Here is a 24,223-nt window from a genome sequence, read left to right on the forward strand (position 1 = left end):
TTGTCTTATAAAACAGAAATACAAATAAGAAGTGCCAAAATCCACTAACCTGACAGCCAGTTCTGGGTCTCCCATTACAATATCACCCTCCTTTAAAGCCACAGGACATGCTTGTCCCCATCTGCTTCTACGCCATCGGTATCTGGGTGCTATTTGTTTGAATGATGACAGAGCACGGAAAAGTTCATCCTGTTTATTAAAACAACAATAATGGCACACGTAATTCTTGTCTGAAGCTACATATACCTTGTTCTATATAAATTAGCCTTCTGAAATATTTTGTTGGAAAACAAGCAAACCTAAAAAGAAAATCAAATCATGAATTTGAAAATATTTAAAAATACATATATATTTCAGTATTGTAGTACAATTTAAGGAGAAACTATTTAGGTTTTCAATTTTATTTAATAAAAAGAGCACTTGAAATAGTTCCTGTAGGCTTCACTAATTATTTTCAGAAGTTAAAATATGTAAAATAAATAGGTACAAGTTATCCAGTTAATGAAGAAGACTGAAAGTGAACGAGATTTCTTCTAAAAGGGATGAAGAAAGGACCAAGATCTGGGAGGGGGAATAGCAAGGCCAAAATATTTCTTTCAGGCATGCAGAAATGTCATATGACAGGAATAAGTTTAATAGACCTTTACAGAACATGAATACTGGATGAATTCTAAGGTTTAAGGTGACTCTAAATTACCCAAAATAGTACAGACAAGTGCTAACTATGAAGAACTGCAGAACAAGCTTCAGGATCTAGAAAGCTGGGCATTAAAATAGCAATTTTACATATAAAATGATGAAATGTCATTGACTCTTACTACTCTGGAGCAGATCTTGGAGTTTAAAATATTTGGGCAATGTCCAACAGCAGTCATAAAAATGAACTGAATATCAGAAATAGTTAGCAAAGAGAGAGTAAAACGTTTAGATAAGTTTTTAAATTGTATAAATACTGCCCTCTTTTTTTACTGCTGTGTGCATTCTGCTACACTAATCTCAGAAAGTATGCTGTAGAATAAGTTTCAGAAAAATGTGATGTGATGGATCAATGACACAAAATGGTTTCCATGCAACAAGAAATGAGATTAAGTAGATAGAAACTCTTCAGTTCAGGAAAGAGACAGCTACATAAAAACTCTATGGAAGTCTGAAATCATGAGTTATTAGGAGGCATGTAAAAAACACAAAACTATTCACTGACTTTTCCATGTTAGCAGCTAGAGGACTAAAAGGTGGCAGGTATAACACAAAGGGAAGAAATTCTGTATATAACGTCCAGTTAAGCTGCAGAATTCCTTGATCCAAACACTGCACATGCTAAAAGCTTACACACAGAATAACACAAACATATAGACTAAATAAATAATAGGTATAGACCTCCTCTGACGCAGAAAGTCCTTCACTTGTGAATTTTGTCAGGGACTGAGAAAACAAACAAATGGATTTTTTTTTGCTCTGAAATTGTATAGATGGGTTTCCCCAGTTACAGTACACATATATTCACAGTATTCATGTATTCAAAGTTTTGTTGAAAAATGGTGAAAGATGACAGATCTTTTTTGGTGAAAGATGACACTGCCAAGTGAATGCAAAGATTTTTGGTTTTCAGTTTCATTTGGAATGGCCACAAATTTTAATTGTCATGATTCAGCAAAATTCAACAGTAACTTGTCATGTTTCTAAATAACTAAAGGAAACACAATGTATGTGAATTCAGCAATATTGCTAAATTCAGCTATGTTGCTAAATTTGTATCAGCATGCTATGCTTTTCTTTCAGGAAAAAAGCAAAGATTGAACTAAGAATCAGCTGCTGAGGCTAAAATTTGGCTAAAAATTCTTTGGTTAAATCCTTTGGCTAAAATTTCTTCAAAGGAATTCATTCTTCATCCATTGCTGAAACAAATATTTTGTTCAAAATCACCTAACTTTTTTTCAATCACAGATTTCTTTTTTTTTTTTCATACAATTTTAGGTGGATTTCAGTCCCAGAGTTATCTTGAATTCACAGTTTTTGAAAGTTGAGGTTCAAAAAATGCCTTCATTGTGTCATAGAAGAAACTGGTTGCAGTGAAACAAAGATTGTAGAATCACAGAATCATAGAATGGTTTGTGTTAGAAGGGACCTTACAGACCACCTAATTCCAACCCTGCTGCTATGGACACGGACACCACTCACTAGATGAGGTTGCTCAAAACCCCATCCAAAGATGTTATAGTATAAGCTCATAGTAGAAAATAAATATTTGTATAATTATTACAGTCAATAACATTTTAGAACACACTTACATTTTCCAGTCCTTCCAGCACTTCTTCTTGCTGACTTTGAAGTCTTGTTATAGGAGCTCCATTTAGAACACCCATAGATTGAAGTCGAACTACAACTGACTGAAAAGAAAACATCTTAATACCAATCAAAATTGCTTTTGTGATCTGAAAGGACACCCAAAGTAGTACTTAAATTGTAACTTATGGTCTATATAATGGCCACATTATATAAATAATACAAATGTATATAAAACGAGGTCCAATTTCTAACTTGAAGCCATGCTAGTTATTCAGTGGAGCTCTAACAACCAATTTGGTATATACAGGCAATGTAAAATGCTGAATCACAGCCTTTGTATCTCCTCAGTATGCTGTGAATCCAAGGCCTTCTAAAGGAATACACTGGAAGGACTATTTCCTACAAAGCAGTACAAGTATTCAGACGACCTCCATTCTGTGCCAAGAAGACTGGAATAGGAGGAAAATCTCTTCAGGAGATCAGAATATTATGCACACTTGAAAGCAATACAACTTTGGGTAATTTATTTTAAAAGATACTTATTATTGCCTGCCAATGAGAATCAGATGATAATGAATTTAATTAAGTATTTCCTGAATGTGATCTTGCTTGAATGCAAGAGTTCTTGAAATGAATAAGCTAATTTTGTCATGCTTGGACTAGTTCCATAATTCTCTTTGCCTTATTCATAGGTTAAATAGTTGGAAATCACTATACAACTTTATTGCATTTAGTATAAATTTCTTGTTGTGATGTTCACAAAGAGATCATAGATGATGAAATTTTATATTCCCACTTCTCAAAATTTATTTATTTATTTATTTATCTATTATTTACGACCCATAGAACTACAATTGATAGTAAAGTCAAGCTTAAATTTAAACACTTACAGAATTATACTCAATTTAATTTGTTTCAAACAACAGAAGGGAAAGTGCAGGAACAGCTCACATCCTGCATTCTCAAAGACAATCTCTCATTTCATTTTCAACCCCATACTTTAGGTTCTGATTGGAAGTAACTCTTATTGTTGAGGCATTGGATAAGATTATTTATCTTCAAAATTTATCATTTTAAATTTTAATAGAGAGAATGAGTTGCTGTGTTATAAGCCAGAAATCTAGATACAAAGACTCAGAAGATCTGTCAAATGGAAAAAAAATTAAGTGTCTTCTATTACACTGTAAAACAGTAACAAAGATAATAAGAATTCTGTCATTTTAGACACAAGCACATTAACCCAATTCTGTAAATATATCATTTCAAAAATGTTTTATTTTCATATGATAATAATTATACTTGACACTAATACAAGATATAAAGCAGTAAAACTGCATGGATCCAATGCAAATGAGTTTGTAACCTACCTGGAAACGTTTTCCTGTACCACACATGTAAGCCTGGGTGCAGTGAATTATATAGTAGTTTCAGAACAACAAAAGCAAGCATTTCAAAGGTGATGTTTTCATTAATAATTAAGTGAGCTTTATACGGAACTTAAAATTTTGTTAACACCTTAAGAAAGAAAGCAATCCAAAGAACTGATAAATTCCATTGTTGTGGAAGTTAATTAAGTTGGTGTATAGCTTACTTACTGCAAAGAGTTCGTCTGGCTGCTGATTTCCATCCAGTTCAATGAGATATTGAGAATCCTGTTCAGCCATCAAGTCCTGTTTAAGAACAAAGACATGCTCATCAACTGAATGTACCTAACCATGTAATGACATTGAAGCTCATTCTGTTCCTGTAAATATTAAAGGTTGGACTATTGTGGACTTCAGAAAAAACAAAATTCATTATGCTGATGACTTAAAAACCCTCTACATTCTAGAATAGAAACAACACACACAGATGACAATTTTGTATTATTGATTTCAGTATTAATTACAGAACTTGGAGATATGTTTTAGCATGCCTTGTGCCCACCTCCATGAAATAGGCCTCAAACTCAAGAAAAACCCCTCTGTTGTGGTTTAACCCAGCAGGCAGCTAAGCACATTATTTCTTCTCCTAAATACAAAAACACAGGAACATACCAGCCAATATAAAGAAAAATAACTATCTCAGCCAGAGCCACGACACCCTGAAAATAGTGTAAGATATTTTAAACAACTTTTTTTTTTTAAGCATTATCACATTTTTTTGCTTTTTCTTACTTCTAAAGAACGAAGCATTATATCCTTATACATGCCAACTCTTTCTTCTGCATTTTCAAGAAAATCTTCAGGCCTTTGCACTAATTGATGCAAAATTTCTGACGTTTTAAGTGAATCTTCTGCAATCTGAGGAATAAAAAGTTAAATATTTCAGGATACAGAAATAAAATAATGTACTAAACTAAATTTTGTCTACACTCAGAAGTAAATAAAGTAGTTTTCAGAAATATTGCAATGAGTGCCCAGTGATTGTTGACAAAGATCCTACTTCTGATGAAATGCAGTTCCTGGAAATTGAGAGTAATGTGACTGGAACTTGCACTGTGTCTGGCCAGAATTATAAACCAGAGCAACCCAACTGGAAGTCAAAACTAGTAACTTCATGAAATAACACAAAATCTATTTGTAGTAGTCTAACACCAAATATCGTGTTGGACTCTATCTTGCATATATCCAACATGTAAAACATGTTACAATAAACAAAAATTAAGAACTTGTATTCGCTCAAACCAAGATTCAAGGAAATATAAAGTCACCATTCTTCTGGTACACCCTTTTAACTTACAGCAAAAAAGATTTCAGTGACTTCCAAGTTAGAGGATTAATGCAGAGCTATACAATAATCACCATTTACTGTAATTTCAATCTACCATTTAAATATTTTCCCACATCTCTTAAAGCAGAACAGAAATGGAATTAAGATTACAGCTCAGAAAAATTAATTCATAATGTAGTATGGGATATTTTAGAACTTGTTCTGCTTTGTCTAGAGTACATTCTAATACTTTGTACTGTTTAGGAATTAGCAGTATTTACCTCTTCTTCTTCCTGCTCTTCAGTTTCTTCTTCATCCTCCTCTCCATGCTGTTCACTATTTTTCTTTTGCTTTTCAATAACTTTAGGATCCCATTGGTTCCTCTGATATACCTGCCCCGAATCAGGGTGTTGCCTTTGTCCCGATATTCTCTGGCATAAGTCATAGTCTGAACACTAGCAAGGAATAATTAAAAGAAATGTGTTTAGTGGACTGCTATAACAATATTATTTTTCCTTAAACTGCAGAATACTGGGGAGTGGGAGGGCGGGCGATGGGACGGGACTGTTTGGCAAATATTTGGATTCATAAACTTCTTCCCCCATAACTTTCTAAGTAAATATATTTTTTAAAAAAAAAAAAGCAGCAAAGTTACTTGGTGCAAAAATAAGTTATTAAAAAGACTTAATCACTTGCATAGTTACTCCCCTTTAGTATTTTACATTTCATATCAGGAGTGCAGCCACAGCTTGAGCACATTTTGCCATATCCGTTTTTTTTTCATGTGTAATTTATGGATAAAAGTCTTTTACAAAGAGGCTTGTGATTGCTCTTGCAATTAATGCTGAAGGGGTTTGGACTTGAGCAAGATAAAACAATATTAATAGGTGCCTCTGACCTCCCAGATCTTCACTAGTACCCAAAAGCATAGTGCTATTGTCCAGAGGTTAAAGGTTTTCAGCAGTTTAGAGCTCTGAGAGAACAAGTACAGGTCTTTCTATAAAACCACCTGCAGACAACGTTAGTTTAACAATAAACACAGGTAAATCTGGATGTGGTCTTAACATGGATGTCTTAAAATTCTACTATAGAATTGGGAATCGTGTGCAGCAAAGAAGAAATAGTCTTCCCTTCTGAATGGCTAAAACTTTCAAACATACATATGAAAAACCTGAAATAACAAGAAAATATTGTAGTTAATAAATTCGAAGAATGCCAGAAAGGGAAGATTGATTTCTGCAGAAGAAAATAGAGCTTTTGAGATCACATTGCTAGTAAGAGGCATACTATCTATGCTCATTACCTAAGGTATTCCTTGAAATATAACAATACTTCAGGATATTTCTACATTTCTGCTGTAACAGTGAGTCATACAGCTGACATTGACTACTATATGACATAGCACATTTTGAAATAGGGAAGAAGAAATTTGGTCAGATATAGCTCTTTTTTTCAAAGGTCTTTTTTCTTTGAGAGCAAAATTTCTCTAAATTGATCTGTAATAACAGTATTTCATTATTCCCAGAGATATCTAGTATGTCCCCCATTTCTTTCTTTTATAATGAAAATAGTTACAATTCTGACATATCCATGAAAACTGCTAAAACCCAGCAAAATCAAAGGCAAAATTATTTATTTGAATTTGGGGCAAGGATTTTTAATGAGCATTCTGTCTCAGTTTTTTCCAAGAAAATGATGTAATTACATGAAGTAAAGAATTCTGTTTTCTTTCTAGTGTAGCTAATATCACTCTTCCATATGTACTGCTCCATATGAAACTATACAACATCCATTCTCAAGAGCTGGGATTTCTCACTGCCTGATATTAAAAAAAAAAAAAAAGGTTGACTTTCTGTAGCTGAAAAAATAAAAACAGCCTAGAAAGCAGCACAAATATTTGTTTATTTAATGTTTTAAGATTTTTCCAAGAGAAAAAAAATGAGGAAAAAAAATGTTTGAAATAGGCATTCATGCATTTTAATAATGCATGTCCAAACAGATTAAGTCTGGAAAGTATGGAATGTAAGGAGCCTTGTCATTAAGACATTGACTTAAATCTGTCAAAGTGATAGACTCAGTCCAAGCATGAAAGTTTAGCACCTGACAAACCACATAGATCAATGCCTGGATCAATCTGGTGGCCTTCTATGATGGAGTGACTGTATCAGTTGACAATGGAAGACTGACCAATGTCATCTGTACAGGAGTGAAAAGACTGTAGCTCTTACTGAAGTTATAGGAAATGCTCATTATTTTATATGATCAGTGCTTATAGTGCAACCAGTTAGTGTAATTATTTCCAATATAAAAGAGAACAATATATTACTCCTCAATAAATACTATACTCAAATGCATAAGAGAAAATACTATCTTTTGACTTATGCAGTATGTAAGTTTACTAATAATTAGGCAAATGACTAACAAGTTATTGAATAAAACATTACCTTAATGTTAATCAAGAAATCTGGTTTTAATTTTAGATTTTTTATTTTCTCTATTTGCTGTGAAACAGTCATATATTCCTCTGAGAGAGAAGGTAATCCACTGAGAACGTAACCTGCCAAACACATTTTATTAAATACATGTATATCTTTTAGAACATTATGACAAATATACCAGTTATACTGATCTCCTTTAAATAACACATCTATTTAGTGGCACAATTTAAAACCATGTACATGACATAACACTGTTAGAAAAATCGTGCACCCATGTCCTCTCTAGATGAAATACAGACATAAGAGTGTATTATTTTCGACTTAATATAGGACTCTTAAAGTCTGTTAACTCCCTTAAGAAATGTTAGAAATATGTAGACATTAAAGGATCATACTCAGACCACCTGCTTCATATGCCTAACTCAGCCATTACAGCTGACTAAAAGGAAATTAGTTTTTAGTAACTTTTTTTTCCCCACTAAAAGTCATTGTGAAAGGTATTGCACAAAACAGCCACTCTATGACACAAAGTATTTAAAGCATTTTAAATAGGAGTCTAAGCTTTTTCTACAGGCTTTAAAGGCCATTATTGACAATAAAGGAAGCTGAACTCCTCTGCTGGATACACAGTGCTCCTAGATGTTAAATTTTCTCAGGAGGCAGTATGCACACAGTATGCATAACAAGGCACATGACTTGGCAAGCATCCATTCACTAAGGATTTGCAATACGAGTCCTTTTCAGCAAAGGCACCAACTATACATGACAGTAGTGTAATACCTTTTTCCTAGTATTAGTGTGCTCATCCCCAGAGAGATTGGAACCCATAGCTTCGAGTACTGTAACTACCAAAAACTACATACAATGAAGGAAGAACTGCTGTATAGCAAGGAAATCAATATTCATGAGGCCAGAATGAAAAACTAAACAAGAATTGAGCTGATTTTTTTAGCTTAATGATAAGAATATTCCCTTCATGAAATGCTCCAAATGCTTAGACTTGTATGTGATAACATTTAAATTCAAGTCTCTGCAACACAAAAACATAGCAGCAGCCTCTGTAATGGGTACTAGAACTGAGCTCTCTGGGGAGTTTCGATCCACAGATGTAAAATTTATGGAAGAGCATTAGCAAGAGAAAATATAGAGCATAATCATTCCTCTGGGAAATGAAAATCTAAGTTGACACCTCTAGAGGATTCTAGCAGGCAGTGAGATATGGGGAGCCTGCACAGCCTCCGCTTATAAATAGCTGGTTAACAACAGCTGATGTGAGAAGAATGTGAGTATAACATCTGCACAGATTACTCGAAACTGTTTGCTCTCTGAGAGGGTCTTTGCCCTAAGGCTGATAACGCTGTCAGGAAACTAACAATGACGAAGTTTACCTATATGACAACCATCAACCAGATCAAACATTAACCAGGGTAGTATCAAGAGACTTTTGAGAAAAGGAGTCATCTCGAAAAGAAACATTAAGGTCTCTTACCACAAATTGTAATGCTTCTTTAGAGTGATAATAAGGTAACAGCAGCCAAACCGGTTTGATGTGCCACATTCTCTTCTTCTAGGCCTGACAGAGCAGCCTCCATGCTGGGTGCTGTGAGTAACCTGCATTTCGGCTGCTGGACTGACAGCGCAGGCTATGTGACCCACACCCTGAGTGTGTGCATGGGAATTTCTGGGGCATTTTCTCACTGGTGTATGGATCAGCAGTTTGGAGGAAATAGCACACACAAGGCTGCAACATGAACATTTCCAACAGAAAGTGTGTCTAAATAGGTGAATGTGTGCTCTCAGAAGAGGGAATGTGTGCTTATAACCCCCACCCATGTTTGAGAGAGGGTTTTAATGCATAACCATGCAAGTTTGAGTGTACTCCTTGGAATTAGTTTTAGGAGTTCAGAAATTTGTAGGTGTTTATTAAGATTTGGCAAGTGCCTAGTGCTGTGGTTTATTGCGTGCCTGATACTGAACCTATTCCCTGATCATCAGTTCACTGATTGCCAGTTAATTACTTGTCATTAATAAATCAATAAACAGCCTTGGTCTTGATATGGTTTAAATAATAATAATTGAGCAGTTTTCTCTGGTAACAATGACACAGAACTTTCTTTGCAAATACTATTTACGCTAACATGGTACGAACTTCTTATTCTTTTATTGTTCTATTGAAAAAAATTAGCAAGCACACCAGCTACAGGGAGGTTACTATTCTGTAAATTCTTACCTAAAATACAAGTGTGCTTGTTATTCTCCAGTCCTTCAGTGGCTATGTTAATTTAAAAAGAGAGACTGCTTATTCTGAGAAATAGCTTAGCGGCTTCATATCTGACCTCCTTAAGAACTCAAAGAATTAAACTCCACTTAGTGACTTAAACTTTTAAAATACCATCTTTTGTTTTAGCACTTTTAAATACCTCTGACGCATCAGTCCCCCACATAGAAGGTGTTTATTTTCTAAGTCAGAAGAATATAATTGAAATAATCCCTTACTGTGTGTACTGTTTAGAAACTTCAATTTTGCAATGTTAACAACTAAACTTAAAAGTAAAACCTCAGCCTCTCATATAACTGTTTATCTTTAATGAATGTTTAATGAATAAATAACAGCCAATTAACAGATTAGTTCCTGCTGAAAGCCTACTTAAAATCTCCAAGGATTATATTAAAATAACGGTTGCTAAACAAAAAAATATTAGAGAGAGAAAATATTTAATGAATAGAAAATACTTAACAAAAAACTGGGTTTGGAGTTGAGTTCTAGTTAGTAGAAAAAACAGCAAGGCCATAGGTTATTCTATCCCTTGTGCATTTGGGGGATTTGTAATACAAAAAATGGCTTTACTACAACAACAAAACTTTTATCAACTTTTTTGTTTACAGTCTCTAGAATCTCTGTGGTCCTCTGTGATACATCTATGACATTCATCATCAGACTGACTCAGAGAGGGGAACTTAGATGACACAGATGTCTCTGTAGGCCTTTACTAAAGTCCTGACCAGACAGAGTAACGTTATTATCATTAGCATTACTATTCCTATCTAACTTGCTGTGACAAAATGGAAAGGCAAGCAAGCCCATACTACTTCACATTTTAAATAATGATTTTCTTTTTCTATACCTTATTTTTTTTTAATATTTTGGTAGTTTTTTTTTTTTTGTTGTTGTTACATAAGTATTCAAGTCAAAAAATCTGTATTTTAAATCCCATAACATTTACATCCTCTGCTAAATGAGAGTCATTGCAACACTTAAAATTTGGGGCAAATTAATTTTCTCAAAATTACCACAATATAGGATTGGCACGATGCTTTCTTATCTCCCACGTTGGTAAATTAATCCCTACCTACACTCTCAGTTTAGAGATGCTCTGCAACCTTAGGAGCACAAGAAAAGTTGCTACAGTCTGATATAAAATAAACTATATTTAAGCAGTAACGGATGTAAAATGTGACAAAATTATAGTTACTTTATTCTTGGAAATTTAAACATACTTACCAAAATGAGCAGCTTCTGGTGACTCAATCTTTTTCAGAATCATTTCTGTAACCAGTTCTTCAGAAATACTTTGACCTTTGAAAAGCAATTCTTGACACTAAGACAAAATGCAAAACATAGCCTTATTTAATATATATTTGTCAGGAATGTGACAAAACTTACTAGCACATCATACTTTTACCTTAAGCCCATATTCTGTTTCTTCACGAATATTCATTTCAATTACTTCCAAAGCTGAAGAAGCACATCAGACAGAATAAAATTAAAACAATTCATAAATAAACATATACATGCATGTACATGCAGACAAACATACATAGACAAATACACAAAGGTAGGTATGTGTGCTCCAAGATAATTCTGTGATGAAACACTGCATAGCAGCAAGCCAGACTATTTTTTGAATGACAGCCATTATATTTAGGGCCTTTATAATATTTTGTCCATCCAGAACTTGGTGCTTTCTAGCAATGGATGGGTAAATTAACTTCCCTACAATTCAGGTCTATGTAGTAAAGATAGCAGCCTTGCAAGTTTAACTAATGATTTATATCATATTAATATTACTGTTATGTAATCCAGAGAAGAATATTTGAACTCAAACACTTCCAAATTTTAAAAGCAAGTATTAGAAAAAGAACTGTTCAAACAGAGAAAATCATCTGTTTTAATAATGCCCTTAAAAGCCTACTCCTTATATGGTCTAAATAAATCATTTAATTAATTACCCAGTTTGACACCCCTCAAATTCAAAGGTCTTCCTTCCTGCTGTCTCTCTGGACAGTGACATCATGGCAGAATGATCCTGGAAGTCTTTCACACTTATTGAAATTAGCAGATGCTCACAAAAATTTTCAAGAATGACCGTTAAGGTTACATATATATTACCGAATAAACCAGGCCAGGGAATGTTCCTGAAGCTAGTGGCTCATGCCTATACAGCTAAAATCTTTCTCCCCAAAACACAGTGGCTGTGTCCAAACTACTATTAGTAGTGATGATGACTGTCACAAATATTCCCCACACAGTGAATGGCTGCTTGGGAGACTACTACTTGGCAGGGAGTCAAAACTGGCCCAGGGAATGCACTGACAAACAACACAGACCACTGAAAAATGGTATTGTACATGTACCCCTGCCTGGTTTATTTATGACCTATCCACTGAATAAACGAATAGACAGTATTTTGTCACATTAAAAGACTGTGAACACTTTTCATATTTAATAATTCTTAAACTTGGATTGTTTTCTAGATAAATAACACAGTGCAGGCCAGATACTGACACACTGGAACAAGGCCAGTGGCAGGCATCAAGATGATTAGAAGGAGAGGCCAGAAGAACTGGTCTTATTCAGCCTGGAGAAGACAGGCTGAGGGCAGCTCTTATTGCTGTCTAAGACTACTTAATGAGAAGGCACAAAATCAAAAGCACTCTCTTCACAGAAGTGCTGAGAGGACAAGATGCAACAGATGCAAGCAGGACAATGTGAAATTCCAATTAGGTAATTCTGATTTTGGTCTGACCTATGTTTTGGACCAGGTATTAATTTTTTTGTTAGACAATCCCATTATTTAAAAATACTATAATTATTTAAGTTAAAAAAAAGGTACTTGATAAAACTGACTTTTATAATATTATAATTCCAAGCCTTTAAAATAAAATAAAGATACTTCATTTGATAAGTAAACCTATATATTCACAGGAATATGAAGTGCTACACTGTCCACCAGAGGGCTTTTATTAGAACAATAAAAAATACTGGGGCACATTTAAAAGAAAAAATGTAATGAAAATTGATAGATAAAGAGTTAATTCACAATGCCTGTACAAATATATACCATAAAATTAGATTTATAATTTGGTATCCTCAAAGAGTCATTCAAGAAATTTCTACATAATTCAGGTTACTATATGCCTTCTTTTTCTTCTACTTAAAGTAAGGTATTATCCTTCAAACAGGTAGGACAAATCTGGTGGAAAAAAATATCTTTTTTTTTTTTTTATAAGGTTTAATTGTAATAAATGAATTACAATTTGTGACTTACAATATCACACATACAAAAAACATTAAAAGAGCTGAATATATATATATATATATATATATATTAGTTATATGTATATGTATTAGTTACGACTGACAAGATTGGTATAAAAGAAAACTGCCAGATAATTATTTTTTATGGAAACCCACTTTCTTGCTGAGGTACCTCAAAATGAATAAAGCCCTCTAGCAATATATTTAGGGGGAATATAATGTAAACATCGGATTTCACTCTACAGACTTAAAAATCTTTGATGAGACGGACTGTAGGAAATGGAGCTGAATGGCTTAGAAGATGAAATAGTATCTTCTAGTCTGGTGTATGATGCTTACTACAAAGCATCTACTATGGTAAACTTAGCTAAACTTTGTGAAATAAGACATTGGACGTATTGGTTTTAGAAACTTGAAAGTGCCAGCTGCCATTCTTTCACTGATTTCTTACACTAATTCAAAAGCTGTGCTTCTGTTTCCTGGAGTACATCCCCCCTTGTATTAGACACTGCATAAATACAGAGAGGAAAAATTCTCCTATTTTCTCATGGTCTGTATCAGAAAATGTCTGTGATCCCTGGATTTCAATCAGTTGCCTCCACATAAACAAGAAGGGTCACATGAAGTACCTCACATGACTGAGAATGTAATTTGATTATATATAGGCTTTCGAGAAAAAAAAAAAAAAAAAGGGGCGGGAGGGCAGTTTTTAAACCTCTTTATACCTAAAAGTCTATTTTTGAGCAATTGTGTATCTGGCAAAATGATTACTTGGTCTTCATCAGTAGTCTTTGACGCAATCAGCAACATATCATTTTGAATTACCAGGAAAAAAGGATATTCTAAAACAAAAGGTATTATGAAGCCAATGCAATGTTCCAAATATAGTGTATGTTTACCTTCTATATAAATACATTTCCATATTTGTGCTAGTTTTCTAGCTAATGTTTTCTTTCCAGAACCCTTAAAATGAAAAATACACATTTAAAAGAAAAATAGTCAGAATGAAAAAAATTCATATTACACAATAAATCATATATATTTTACATGATAAAAACAGTTAAAAGCAGCCATTGTGAACTCTGCACTGGACAAACACAAACATTTATTTTAATACCACCCCTTATTTTACACTTCCCAGCATTGCTAATATAGTGTCACTGTCCTTTGCAGTTGACTATCTCCAAAGCAATGGTATTGGCTTTGTTTCTGAGAAATTCTTTTTAAAACTCAGGTATGATTTGTCCATAAATTCCTTTGAGAAACTCTCCAGGATTAAAATTATCTTCAGTCTCAGAGAAAATTATGATTAAAACCTGTATGGTCATATTTCTGAATAAGATACATAGGGATAGTGCTTTTTGGCTAAACAATGAAAACATAACTATTGCCCTTGTTACTCCATAGACCTGTTTTAGATACTGACAAAATGTTAATCTTATCACTTAAATTAATCCCAAGGAACCAACATCACCAAGAATAATGAGTCCTCTAAGAGTATGGCTACCTGAATGGGATATTGCAAATTCACCATCTTCCACCCTTAGGATTAGGCCCTTTTGACGAGGGTATTCAAAAAGACCTTTTTTTTTTTTTTTTTTTTTTTGCCAGTCTGTTTGTCTGTTTGCCCTAGATAAATTTTGTTATTGAAAATAGTAAGAACAAAACAAACAAACAAAAAACAGACACAAATAAATCGCACTCCCAGTTAACTCTGTATCAAACACTCCAGCCTAGTCATAGCTTGCATCTTATAGATGTGACAAGAATATACGCATTTGTTTTTGCTTTAATGGCACTATTTTTTTAGCTGAAAAGAAATATCTTAAAAAAGACAGATTGATGCATTAGCTGTATAAATACAAGGTATTATCATAAAAATTGAATATTTAATACTGTCCTCTTGGCCAGGACAGTTCATTTTCAATCCTTTGTTAAAATTCGTAAACCTGTCAAGCATTAATATCAATCATTTACTGAATGTAATGATTTCAGAAGATAATATCTAAATGTTTTTTGCATTGCCTTTCACTGGGCACTTCATGCTGTTTTTGTTTATAAAAATGCAAAGTTACTTTTTCCATATAAAGTTAGAAGTTTGAGCTTTGTTTAAAACTTGAGAAGCCAGACCACTGTAGCTGTCTACTGAGCTGACTGCATGCTTTCATGTCTCACGCTGACCAAAGGCTCACTTGTCAGCTATCAGCTTATGTTCTGTCTCTGTGAAGCTTGTATCTCAGCCACTTGCAGAACAATACCCTGGGTTCTTTCCCATTTTAGTCAGGTGTAAAGATTTGCAGTTAACCTTTACCCAGCAACTGGTGCCAGGAAGTAAGAAAGGACGCAGAGCAAACACTAGAGCCTCAGGCTTGCTGAAATAAGTTTTTGAAGAAACCAAATGTTGTAGCTGCATCTTGGCTGTATGGACATTCCCCATGACATAATCTGTCACTGTCATGTAACGATACATCCTGGCATACCGCACCACACAGGATAGGTGTGCATTAGTATGTGGTGTGGCCCAGACAGGGGGATGTGGAGTGTGATTTGGTGGGTCAATAAGCACTGAAGTTCGGGTTGGTTGCCAGCTCTAGGTGCACATCACTTAACTCTGCCTGGATAGCACAAAGCAGATTTATGTACGGTCATTTCAGACTGTGTTGTGGTACCTACTGAAATTACACATACATGCAGAGGGCAAGCTGCTAGAAGACCTTGTGTTCAGACGGCTTCCCATGCTCTGAAGGCACTGTCATGGACAACTGCAGTGCTTAAGAGGAAAGCAGCTTCCAGTGTATCAGTTGTATGTTTTGGTGCATACCAGGTTTAGTTCAGACTTAAGGCATGTAAAAAGAACCCCCTTCAGCACACTAAGGGGCTAATGTAAGCATCTCCCATACTTGGGAAGAAGAAATCTGAGAAGTCTATAATTACAAAGTATAAGTCTTTCCTAAGTCAAGGAGGCCACAAATTATTTGAGAAAAAGGGAAAGCTTCAACTATAATTCTAATATAGCGCAATTCTTCTTATCAGGATACCTAGAAGGATTTCAATTATTCCCAATCATATAACATCTAATTATGTCAAAGTCATTTAAATATTTAATATCTCATTGCATGCCTCTAAGTCAGTACATTAACCTGAAAGTTCTTTTATGCCTATTTATGTCTTTGTCAAGTTTACTAAAAATTAGAATATTAAAATAACATATAAACAATCTGGTTGCCAATACGAAAACTTTTAGTATTTTGCATATTTGCCAATATGTGACTTTATTTATACTAATAATGCTTTCAAGTGCATTTAACCTGTCATTCAGAACCCAAAGTGGCCTCGGTCAATATGATCAATATATTTACCTCACTCTACAGGATTTGCAAAGTGGAAAAGATAAAATATAAAGTAAATGCCTGCTTTTCTTCAGTGTTACTAAACCAATGCTTTTGAAAGGAAAAATAACATTACTAGCAGTGTATTTGAAGGAAAAGAATTAACTTCTATCAGACATCTTACGGGCTTTCCCAGGACAATTAAGCAAGTGGGCTTGGACAACAGAAAGGATTTTTCAGCTTCATCTTCATCGAAGATGTCTGTAAAGGGCAGAGCTTGTTTTTCTCCTTGTGAAGCCATAATGTATCTAAGATTGAAAGAAAAGACAGCTTGTTATAAAATATATTTTACATATGTAAAAAATGACACATTCTTGAGGGAACAGAATAATAACATGATACAAGGCAAACTGCTTTGTAACAGCAGATGTAGTAAGAAGGAAAATAATTTAGTGAACATACACAATGCATCCAGCCTTAAGAGAGGATGTGCTTCGGAAAAATAAGGGATTATTGGAGCCACCCCTGATGTAATTATGCTGATGTTGATAACAACTTATCCTCTTCTTTCTGACTCTCCAATTGTTCGTAGTATTTCTTAAAACAGCCTTTATTTGTTTTGTTGCCTTTTCCTTCCTTACCCAATTACCACATGGCTGGAACTTCTCTCTGGTCCCTGAAATGGGCCTTGCCAGGACCTCTTGTGAGCTTCAGGCAGAGAGGAGCCCCACCACTGCCAGCGAACTACTCACTGTGTCCACAGCCAGGTAGAGGCATAAAGCTTTGCAGAATTAAATCACGGCTCATGATCTGTCCCGCAATCCTCTGGTAAATCCTGGGACATCCAGCGCTATGCCACAACGGGAAACAGAAATTTCTAAGTAAAGTAAACTAGAGCAGAAATTGGGTGCACCTTTCAAACAAATTGAGTCCAAAAACGTGAGGAGCGCGACGAAAAGTGATTTGAAGAAGGCAAAGCGAGAACTCGCTTTTTTTTTTTTTAAGAGGGCTTCTTAAGTCTCAACCTCCCCCAGAAAATTCACTTTTGAGTTAAAAACCAAAAAAACCTCCTTCAGAACGAAAGGCCAGGAAAGGTTATCAGCTGAGACACGTTGAGAGAAAGAGAGAAAGATCGTTAGGGTCGACATTTTAAGGTTAAAAAACAAAACACAGCCCCCCCACCCACCCACCCACCCCTGCCCCCTCAGCGCCCGGCCCCGCACCTCAGCTCGCCCCCGGGCCGTTACAGGCGGCAACGGCCGCCGCGCGCGCCGCCGCCCTGTGTACCCCGTCACCATGGCAACTCCAAAGCCCCGCCCCATTCCCCATCTGACCACGCCCCCTGCGCGTGGCCACGCCCCCTCCAACCCCCCGCGGGGGAGCCCACGCGCGGCACCGCCCCACGCCGCCCCCCCGCCTCACGCCGCCGCGCGCATGCGCAGTGCGTCCCGCCGCCGGGGAGCGCCCAGTGCGGCCTGTGGGGCCGTGTCGCGACAGGCGGGCCCCTGTCGCCTGTCGCCCCACGCGTGAGCCATGCCGGCCGCCGCCGCGCCGCTGATCAGCTGCGTGCAGAAGCTGGTGCTGTACGAGACCAGGGCCGTAAGTAGCGGGTGGGCCCGGCGGGGAGGCGGCCGGTGTGGTGTGGGGCCCTCTGAGGTAACCCTGAGGTAACCCTGGCCCCACGCAGCCTCCTCCTTTCCTGTCACTGCGCCCCACGCTGCTGTTTCCTCTCGGATCGGAGGTAACACGAAACTGTATCCCCAAAATTCACGATGGAAACCGTGAGAAGGCGAGGAAAGGATGCCTTAGGTTGTGAGCACAGTGGAGTTTACACCAATCCTGCTGCCCATTCCTGTAAAAGGCCTTTGTATCAAAAGATAAAGAGACAAAATGGATGATAAAAACAATTCAGAAAGTGTTTTTTTTCCCTTTTCTCTTTATTTTTTTTCTCCTCGAGATAAGAATGCGCTAGCACTATTGGAGTCAAACAGGAAAGACTCCTAGAGGTGAGGAGAACTGAGTTCACAGCGTCAATTGAAGCAACAGAGAGCAAAATTCTGTGTTTTCTATTAACATTTATATTTAGGGGAGTTGCTAAGACTTTTTGAACAGCTTGGATCAATAAGTACCATGGAGATGCAAATTATATCTCTTGCTTATCCTGGGAAGTTGAGGGCTTGCTTGTTTAGAAGTCATAGAACTGAAACAGTTTCATTCAGATCAATTCCAATAATCTTTCATTTTACGCATATGTTTACTGTTGAAATGCACACCAGAGGGCAGCCAAGATACTTCAGGAATCTGAAGAAGAAGAAACAAAAGATATTTTCTTTTCTTCTTCAGAAGATTGATCTTGTGTGTATCCCCCAAGTGACACCCACCTGAAAGCAGTAGGCTGATTCACTGGAAATTTTCATTCCCCGGAGGTGGTCTGACATTGAGCAAAGCAACTTGTGCCATCCCTGTAAAAGCATATCACTTATCCATTTTCAGGGTTTTATGAGGCTTAATTAATATTATTTTATTCTAATCAGGTTTTTCTACAGTCTTTGTCTCCATAGTACCCAAATGACTTCCACAAGTTTATTAAGCAATGTGACTTGCATAATTACTTGTGGATTTTTCTGCCTTTTTCCCTCAGGAAAACTCTGTGGGTTTTTTATGCATTTAATTTCTCCTCAAAATAATTTGAAAGTTTTTGTATTAACAAAACGAGGTCATAGAACCTGGTTAGCTCATTCTGAGGTTAGTCTGTAGTCAGACAGGAGAAACTGTAACGTAAAAAATGATTTGACAGAAAAAGCTACACAACTTTTACAGAATTATGAAGTGCACTGGTTTATATAGATAGTTATTTATATAGGTGGTTATAGATAGTATTTGAAAATTGTTAAAAGTAATGAACCATCTACTGAACCATCTAATTAGCTAGCATAATTTTCTAGCTAGAAGTTGCTGTGAAATTTTGTCTCTCTGGAGTGACTTCATTAACAAGAGAGAAAGAACCATCCAGGAATGGCGATGACATAGCGGAGCCGAGGATGGAGCTGGGGCAAGGGCAGAAGTTTTGTGAAACTCAGGAAAATGTTGTTTCTGTCTCAAATGTCTTGGTGTAGTGCCAGGTATATGGGCAAAAAAAAGGAGAAATTTATTCTTAATGGTGTGTGGGGGATCTGAGACCATTTGTAAGTACAGCAGTGCTTGGTGGAATAACAGTAATGAGAACACAATGAGTTTTGAAGGGTATATGCTATTCAGCTGGAAGAAAAACACTAAAGCTCCAGTGTGGTAGCACAGCACTGCATAGGAAAGATATGCCTTCAAAGACCTGCTGAGCTTTTTTTTTTTTTTAAGTGGCAGATAGTTTATTTCCTTTGTCCTGTTTTCTCTCAGGGGTCATCACGTGTTCACTATGTCAAAAGGAGAGAGGTACTCATATGGATTTAGTTTTGCTGTGAATCCACTTTTCTGGTTGGGATGATAAGGGATTTGTGGATAAATGACCACAAATCAATGCACTTAAATGAATGATGATGGATGATGGATGATGGATGGATGAAGAAAAATAGGTATTTTCTATTACTATTTTTTCTTTTCAAAACTAAGTACTCAGGCAATTATATTGAAGACTTTATAGACCTGAATGTGTTTTTTAGATTCCTTTAGTCTGAAGAGCTAAAATTTGTAGAAATCTAATCCACAGTCTGTGAAGGTGGAGAGGCGTGTGATGGGCCTGACATTTCACAGAAAGTTTTAAGTGGAAACCAAGGAGTTACTGGCCAAAAAACTGTGAGTTTACTCCCTGACATCTTGATCTCTAAAGAGAGCACTGCCAAAAGTCATGCTCGGCTGATCACTGCAAAGGATGACAGAGCAGCTGCAGAAGTTTCTTCAGGCATGTGAATAAGAACAGAATGAGAAATAGACCTGCATAGAGAAAGAGGAAACAAACTAGCTAGGTTGTTATGGCCCTACAATGAAATGAGCATTTATCTTATTTTTAAGTAAGAATGACCATAGTGAGTGAGGGGAGAAAGATAAAATGAGTTTATGAAAAGGGGAACAATCAATGTTGGGCTAGAAATAAAATTGGATGTATTCAGCATGCTCTGGTTGGAGGGTAATACCTCCATGCTGGAAACTTGAAGACAGGCATGCAAAACTGTGGTATTGCTGTAAATATTTTCAACAAGCTGTTCAAGTTCAGGGTGACGCTGTGACTGGAACATCAAATGAAATGCTTAATCCATTCTGAAGTCCTGTGCATAATTTTCTGGAGGAAAGTAATTGAAAATTGAGATAAGTGACATAAAATGCAGCCTAGACTCTGAAAGATGCAGCCAGATTAGTCTGATTGTTTTGCTTATCTTCATCTAAAAATTCGATGGTCTTACATATTTAAACCAAATGCTCTGCTGAGGTGCAGTGCTATGAAGAAGGCTTTTGGCTTCACACATGGAAGGGAGGTTAGCAGAGAAGTTAATTGTAAAGTGAATAAGGAATCATCTCATGGGGGGATTTTATTTTTTAAGTAATGGATTTAGGACCAATATATTTTAGCATTTACAGTAATGATCGTGACTCCAAATGGGGCTGAGCTCTGAAATATTGCCAATAATTAGGATAATCAGAGTACAAATAGCATGAAATGGTGATAACCCTCAAAAGAAATAATTTGAAATAGAATGGTATACTAGGAAACAATGCACCTAGGGACAGATTACACACCAACAGAAGTTTGGTGAGAGTTTATCAATTCAGAAGGTATAGAGGAGGAAGATCTGGGTGTTTTATCTGAAAAAAAGATGGAAGGTTGAGCTGCTGAAGTGCAACTGTGAAAAAGGCAGATTTGTTCTATTGTGGTATGGTCATTAATGAGAAATACCAATGTATCTGTATAATGAGACCTTGTTTGGTGTATTGAGTGTGGATGAACAGAAAGTGTCCGCAAAAAATAAGAATTCATCATGGTAAAGGTACAGTGAAGGTCCAAAGAGGTAACAGGTGGTAGAGATACCTCTCTTAGGAGGAACAAAGGGTCAGGAATGTTTCTTCAGTCTGTTGTAGCGAGTGCTGAAAAGGGATCCAGTTACTTATGTTACTAAAAGCATTCCAGTAGAATACGATGCTAAAGAGAGGAGAAGTGTTTGGCTAAAGGAATATGTATAGATGGATGGTTAATAAATTTAGCTGAAAATTAGAAGAGAGTATCTTGAGATCCTCAGCAGAAGCAGCAAGAACAAAGTCCTGACTGGGACAGAAACACTTTGGTTGCACTGGGACAGAAAAGAATTACCAAATGTTGTGAATTTAGGATGGGGAGTAAGTAGCCATTTTTACGTGCCCTGAGAGTGGTGTTTGGCAAGGTATGGTTTAAAATTTCCCATCTTGAAAGTGTTTGAGGAACTTCAACAGACTGGGGGAAGTACACAACATGCTAGCTGAGTTTTTGCTGTTTCCAGAAACATCTTTTTGCTCCTTCTCTCTACCTTTCTTCATGTCATTCCGCCAGTTTGTCTGAGATGAAAGATACTCCCATAAGAGCTTGGGGATCTATAGAAAGAAGGAGTATAGTACAATTTTTGCTATGCCTTATGTCTAGGTGCAATGACTCTTCTCCCTTTCTCTGCTATAGTAAAGAGGCTGAACCTATATACTTTTAAAGCGTATATAATGCCTCATTTAAGCCATGAAGCATTTCTGATTTACAATCAAGTTCACTATGTATTAAGACTACCACAAAATTATGAGGACAAACAAAAATTTGCAGAAGTTTTTTGTTTTGCTTATACTCCAACTCCTTTTAGAAGAAGCTATTTTTACTGGTTTGGCTGAATCAAGAGATCGATAAAAGAGGGTGTAAAGCCTTTCAATTAGATTTCTTTGCTTAAAGCTCAGTCCCAGGTGGAGGTGACGAACGGTTGTTCCTGTCTTGTGATTGCTTAGTGATAATTGTGCAATAAAATAAGCTTCAGTCGAGATCTCAAGGTACTGTCTGCATGGTGTACTGCCATGGTTGGTGAAGTACAGTAAGCACTGTAATGGTCATGTACAAGGTGGAGGGAGGTGATGATGATGTTCTCTCTTACTCTTCTTAAAGTTAAGTTGTGTGTTTTTTTCCTCAAGAGTTTACTATTTAAGTGTTGTTGTGCTTTCAAGGAAACTGAAAGGGGCTTTAAGTTCTTCTGTCACCTTGAACATTTTGACTTCAAAGATGTTTCTTAATAAATAATGGGTATGAATTATGAAATTGAGTGTTGTGTGAATGTTGTTATTGATTTCCTCTCCCACACCTCGAATCCATGTGACTGTTAAAGTTAAGAGCTGGCTGCATAGATTCACATGAATTTGCCATGCTTTCCTCCGAGGCTGAGCAGTATTAATGAGTTATCTTGCTGCGTGGTAGCACCATACTGATTAAATGAATTAGTGAAATGAGAGCTGCCTACAGCATGTCAGTCTTGCAATCTGCACTTATTGTCAATTCCTCTAAATGTAAAAAATTACTTCTAGTCCATTTCCCTTAAATGAGAAATGGACACACTATACATTTGCAGCCTTTCTTATTTTAAATGAGAAATGTAATCGTTTTTAATATATATTTTTACAAAGAGGAATGAAAAGCTGCATAACTGGAGATGATTTGTCTGGAGAATTTCATGTGATTTCAAAGTAAGCTTTTTCTTTAATTAAGGTGTAGTTTGGTCCTAATCATAAACTGCATCCTTATTCTTGCAAACACCGCCACACAGCTGTTAGTACATACGTGTTCCTATTCACAATCAGAGACAAAAATTTTATTGAAAGCTTCTTCATTTGAAAGTGTTGATTAGAAGAATGGTTATGAAATGTAGAACTTCCATTATTTGTGCCCCTTTTTTCTCTTTTTTTTTTTTTTTCTTACTTTTGCTGTTTTCCTTTGTCTGTCTGACTGCTGTTGAATTATCTTTCCTTTTCACTTTTTTTTTTTTTTTTTTTTTTTAGCATTTTCTCATCAGATTGTCTGTCAAAGCTCTTATATCTTTCACTTTGTAAGAGTGTTTGAGTTCCAGTGTCAGTGGAGAAGGACACCGACTCGTTCAAACTGGCCTGTTCCTGTGGGTCTTTGTTACACAATGCCACCATGAGACACTGGTTAGGTTGCCATTGAGCTGCAAGTGTTTGCAGCCTGGTGGGAAAGGCCAAGTGGCTGAAGAATTCACAAACTCATATGTATAAACTGCTGAATTCTGTATAGCAAACAGGAAGACAGTTAACAGCTGTGGCAAGGGTAGTTGGACAGTGCCTGCTGTAAGATGCATTTTTTCTTCTCTAAACAAGTTTTCACCTTTCTTCATTTTTTATTTTTTTCCCTTTCTTGTACAGTGGAGTGAATGAGGTTTTTTAAGTTGTGAAGTTTGATTATATACAAATGTACTTGCCTAAAGTACTTATATCTAGAGCAATTTATTAACAGTGTGTATGGAATACAGCTTATTTTATGTTCATCGAAATGGATCAAATCTAGAAGCTATATAAACAGCATTGCTGATGTGTAATGTTATAATGGGCTTTGATTGCTTTATGTTGTGTCTTATGTGTTATGTTCTGACTTTTTTTTATCTAGAGGTTTTTTCTTGTTGGAAGTAATCCTGCAGAAACCAAGTACCGTGTTTTGAAAATAGACCGCACTGAACCAAAGGATTTGGTTATAATTGATGATAAGGTGAGTGCATCTCTTTTTTAGATATTTTTTTTTCCAGTTGCTCCAAAAATACCATGTGTTATCCACTGGCTGAATTTTAATAGTGCATTTTAATCTGTTTCAACAAAGGTGTGGTACAGAATAACAGAGTAATGGAACAGTTGAAGTTGGAAGGGACCTCTGGAGGTCATCTAGTCCAAGTCCTAGAGCTGTATCCACTAGATCAGGTTGCTCAAGGCCGTTCCCAGTCACTCTT

At 36.2% G+C, this 24,223-nt stretch overlaps 2 protein-coding genes across 3 annotated transcripts in view; one reads left to right on the top strand and one right to left on the bottom strand.

Annotated features, from left to right (window-relative positions):
- AK9 (adenylate kinase 9) overlaps nt 1–16,584 on the bottom strand; it is a gene marked incomplete at both ends in the record, with an annotated part of 68,974 nt that extends 52,390 nt beyond the window's left edge. The window contains 10 exons of the mRNA XM_084284439.1: nt 50–189; nt 2,289–2,387; nt 3,882–3,956; nt 4,443–4,568; nt 5,259–5,432; nt 7,422–7,534; nt 10,918–11,014; nt 11,099–11,151; nt 13,854–13,917; nt 16,468–16,584. Of these exons, the coding sequence (XP_084140565.1) occupies nt 50–189; nt 2,289–2,387; nt 3,882–3,956; nt 4,443–4,568; nt 5,259–5,432; nt 7,422–7,534; nt 10,918–11,014; nt 11,099–11,151; nt 13,854–13,917; nt 16,468–16,584 (1,058 nt within the window). The remainder of the gene's footprint in view (nt 1–49; nt 190–2,288; nt 2,388–3,881; nt 3,957–4,442; nt 4,569–5,258; nt 5,433–7,421; nt 7,535–10,917; nt 11,015–11,098; nt 11,152–13,853; nt 13,918–16,467) is intronic.
- A 1,160-nt stretch (nt 16,585–17,744) lies between these two features.
- Nucleotides 17,745–24,223, top strand: part of FIG4 (FIG4 phosphoinositide 5-phosphatase) — a 67,894-nt gene continuing 61,415 nt past the window's right edge. For both annotated transcript variants that reach the window (XM_084283571.1, XM_084283572.1), the window contains exons 1-2: nt 17,745–17,882; nt 23,890–23,988. In XM_084283571.1, coding sequence (XP_084139697.1) covers nt 17,817–17,882; nt 23,890–23,988 — 165 coding nt within the window. In that variant the 5' untranslated portion in view covers nt 17,745–17,816. The remainder of the gene's footprint in view (nt 17,883–23,889; nt 23,989–24,223) is intronic.

Source organism: Netta rufina, assembly GCF_964035555.1.
Source record: "Netta rufina genome assembly, chromosome: 3".
Classification (NCBI taxonomy): Eukaryota; Metazoa; Chordata; class Aves; order Anseriformes; family Anatidae; genus Netta; species Netta rufina.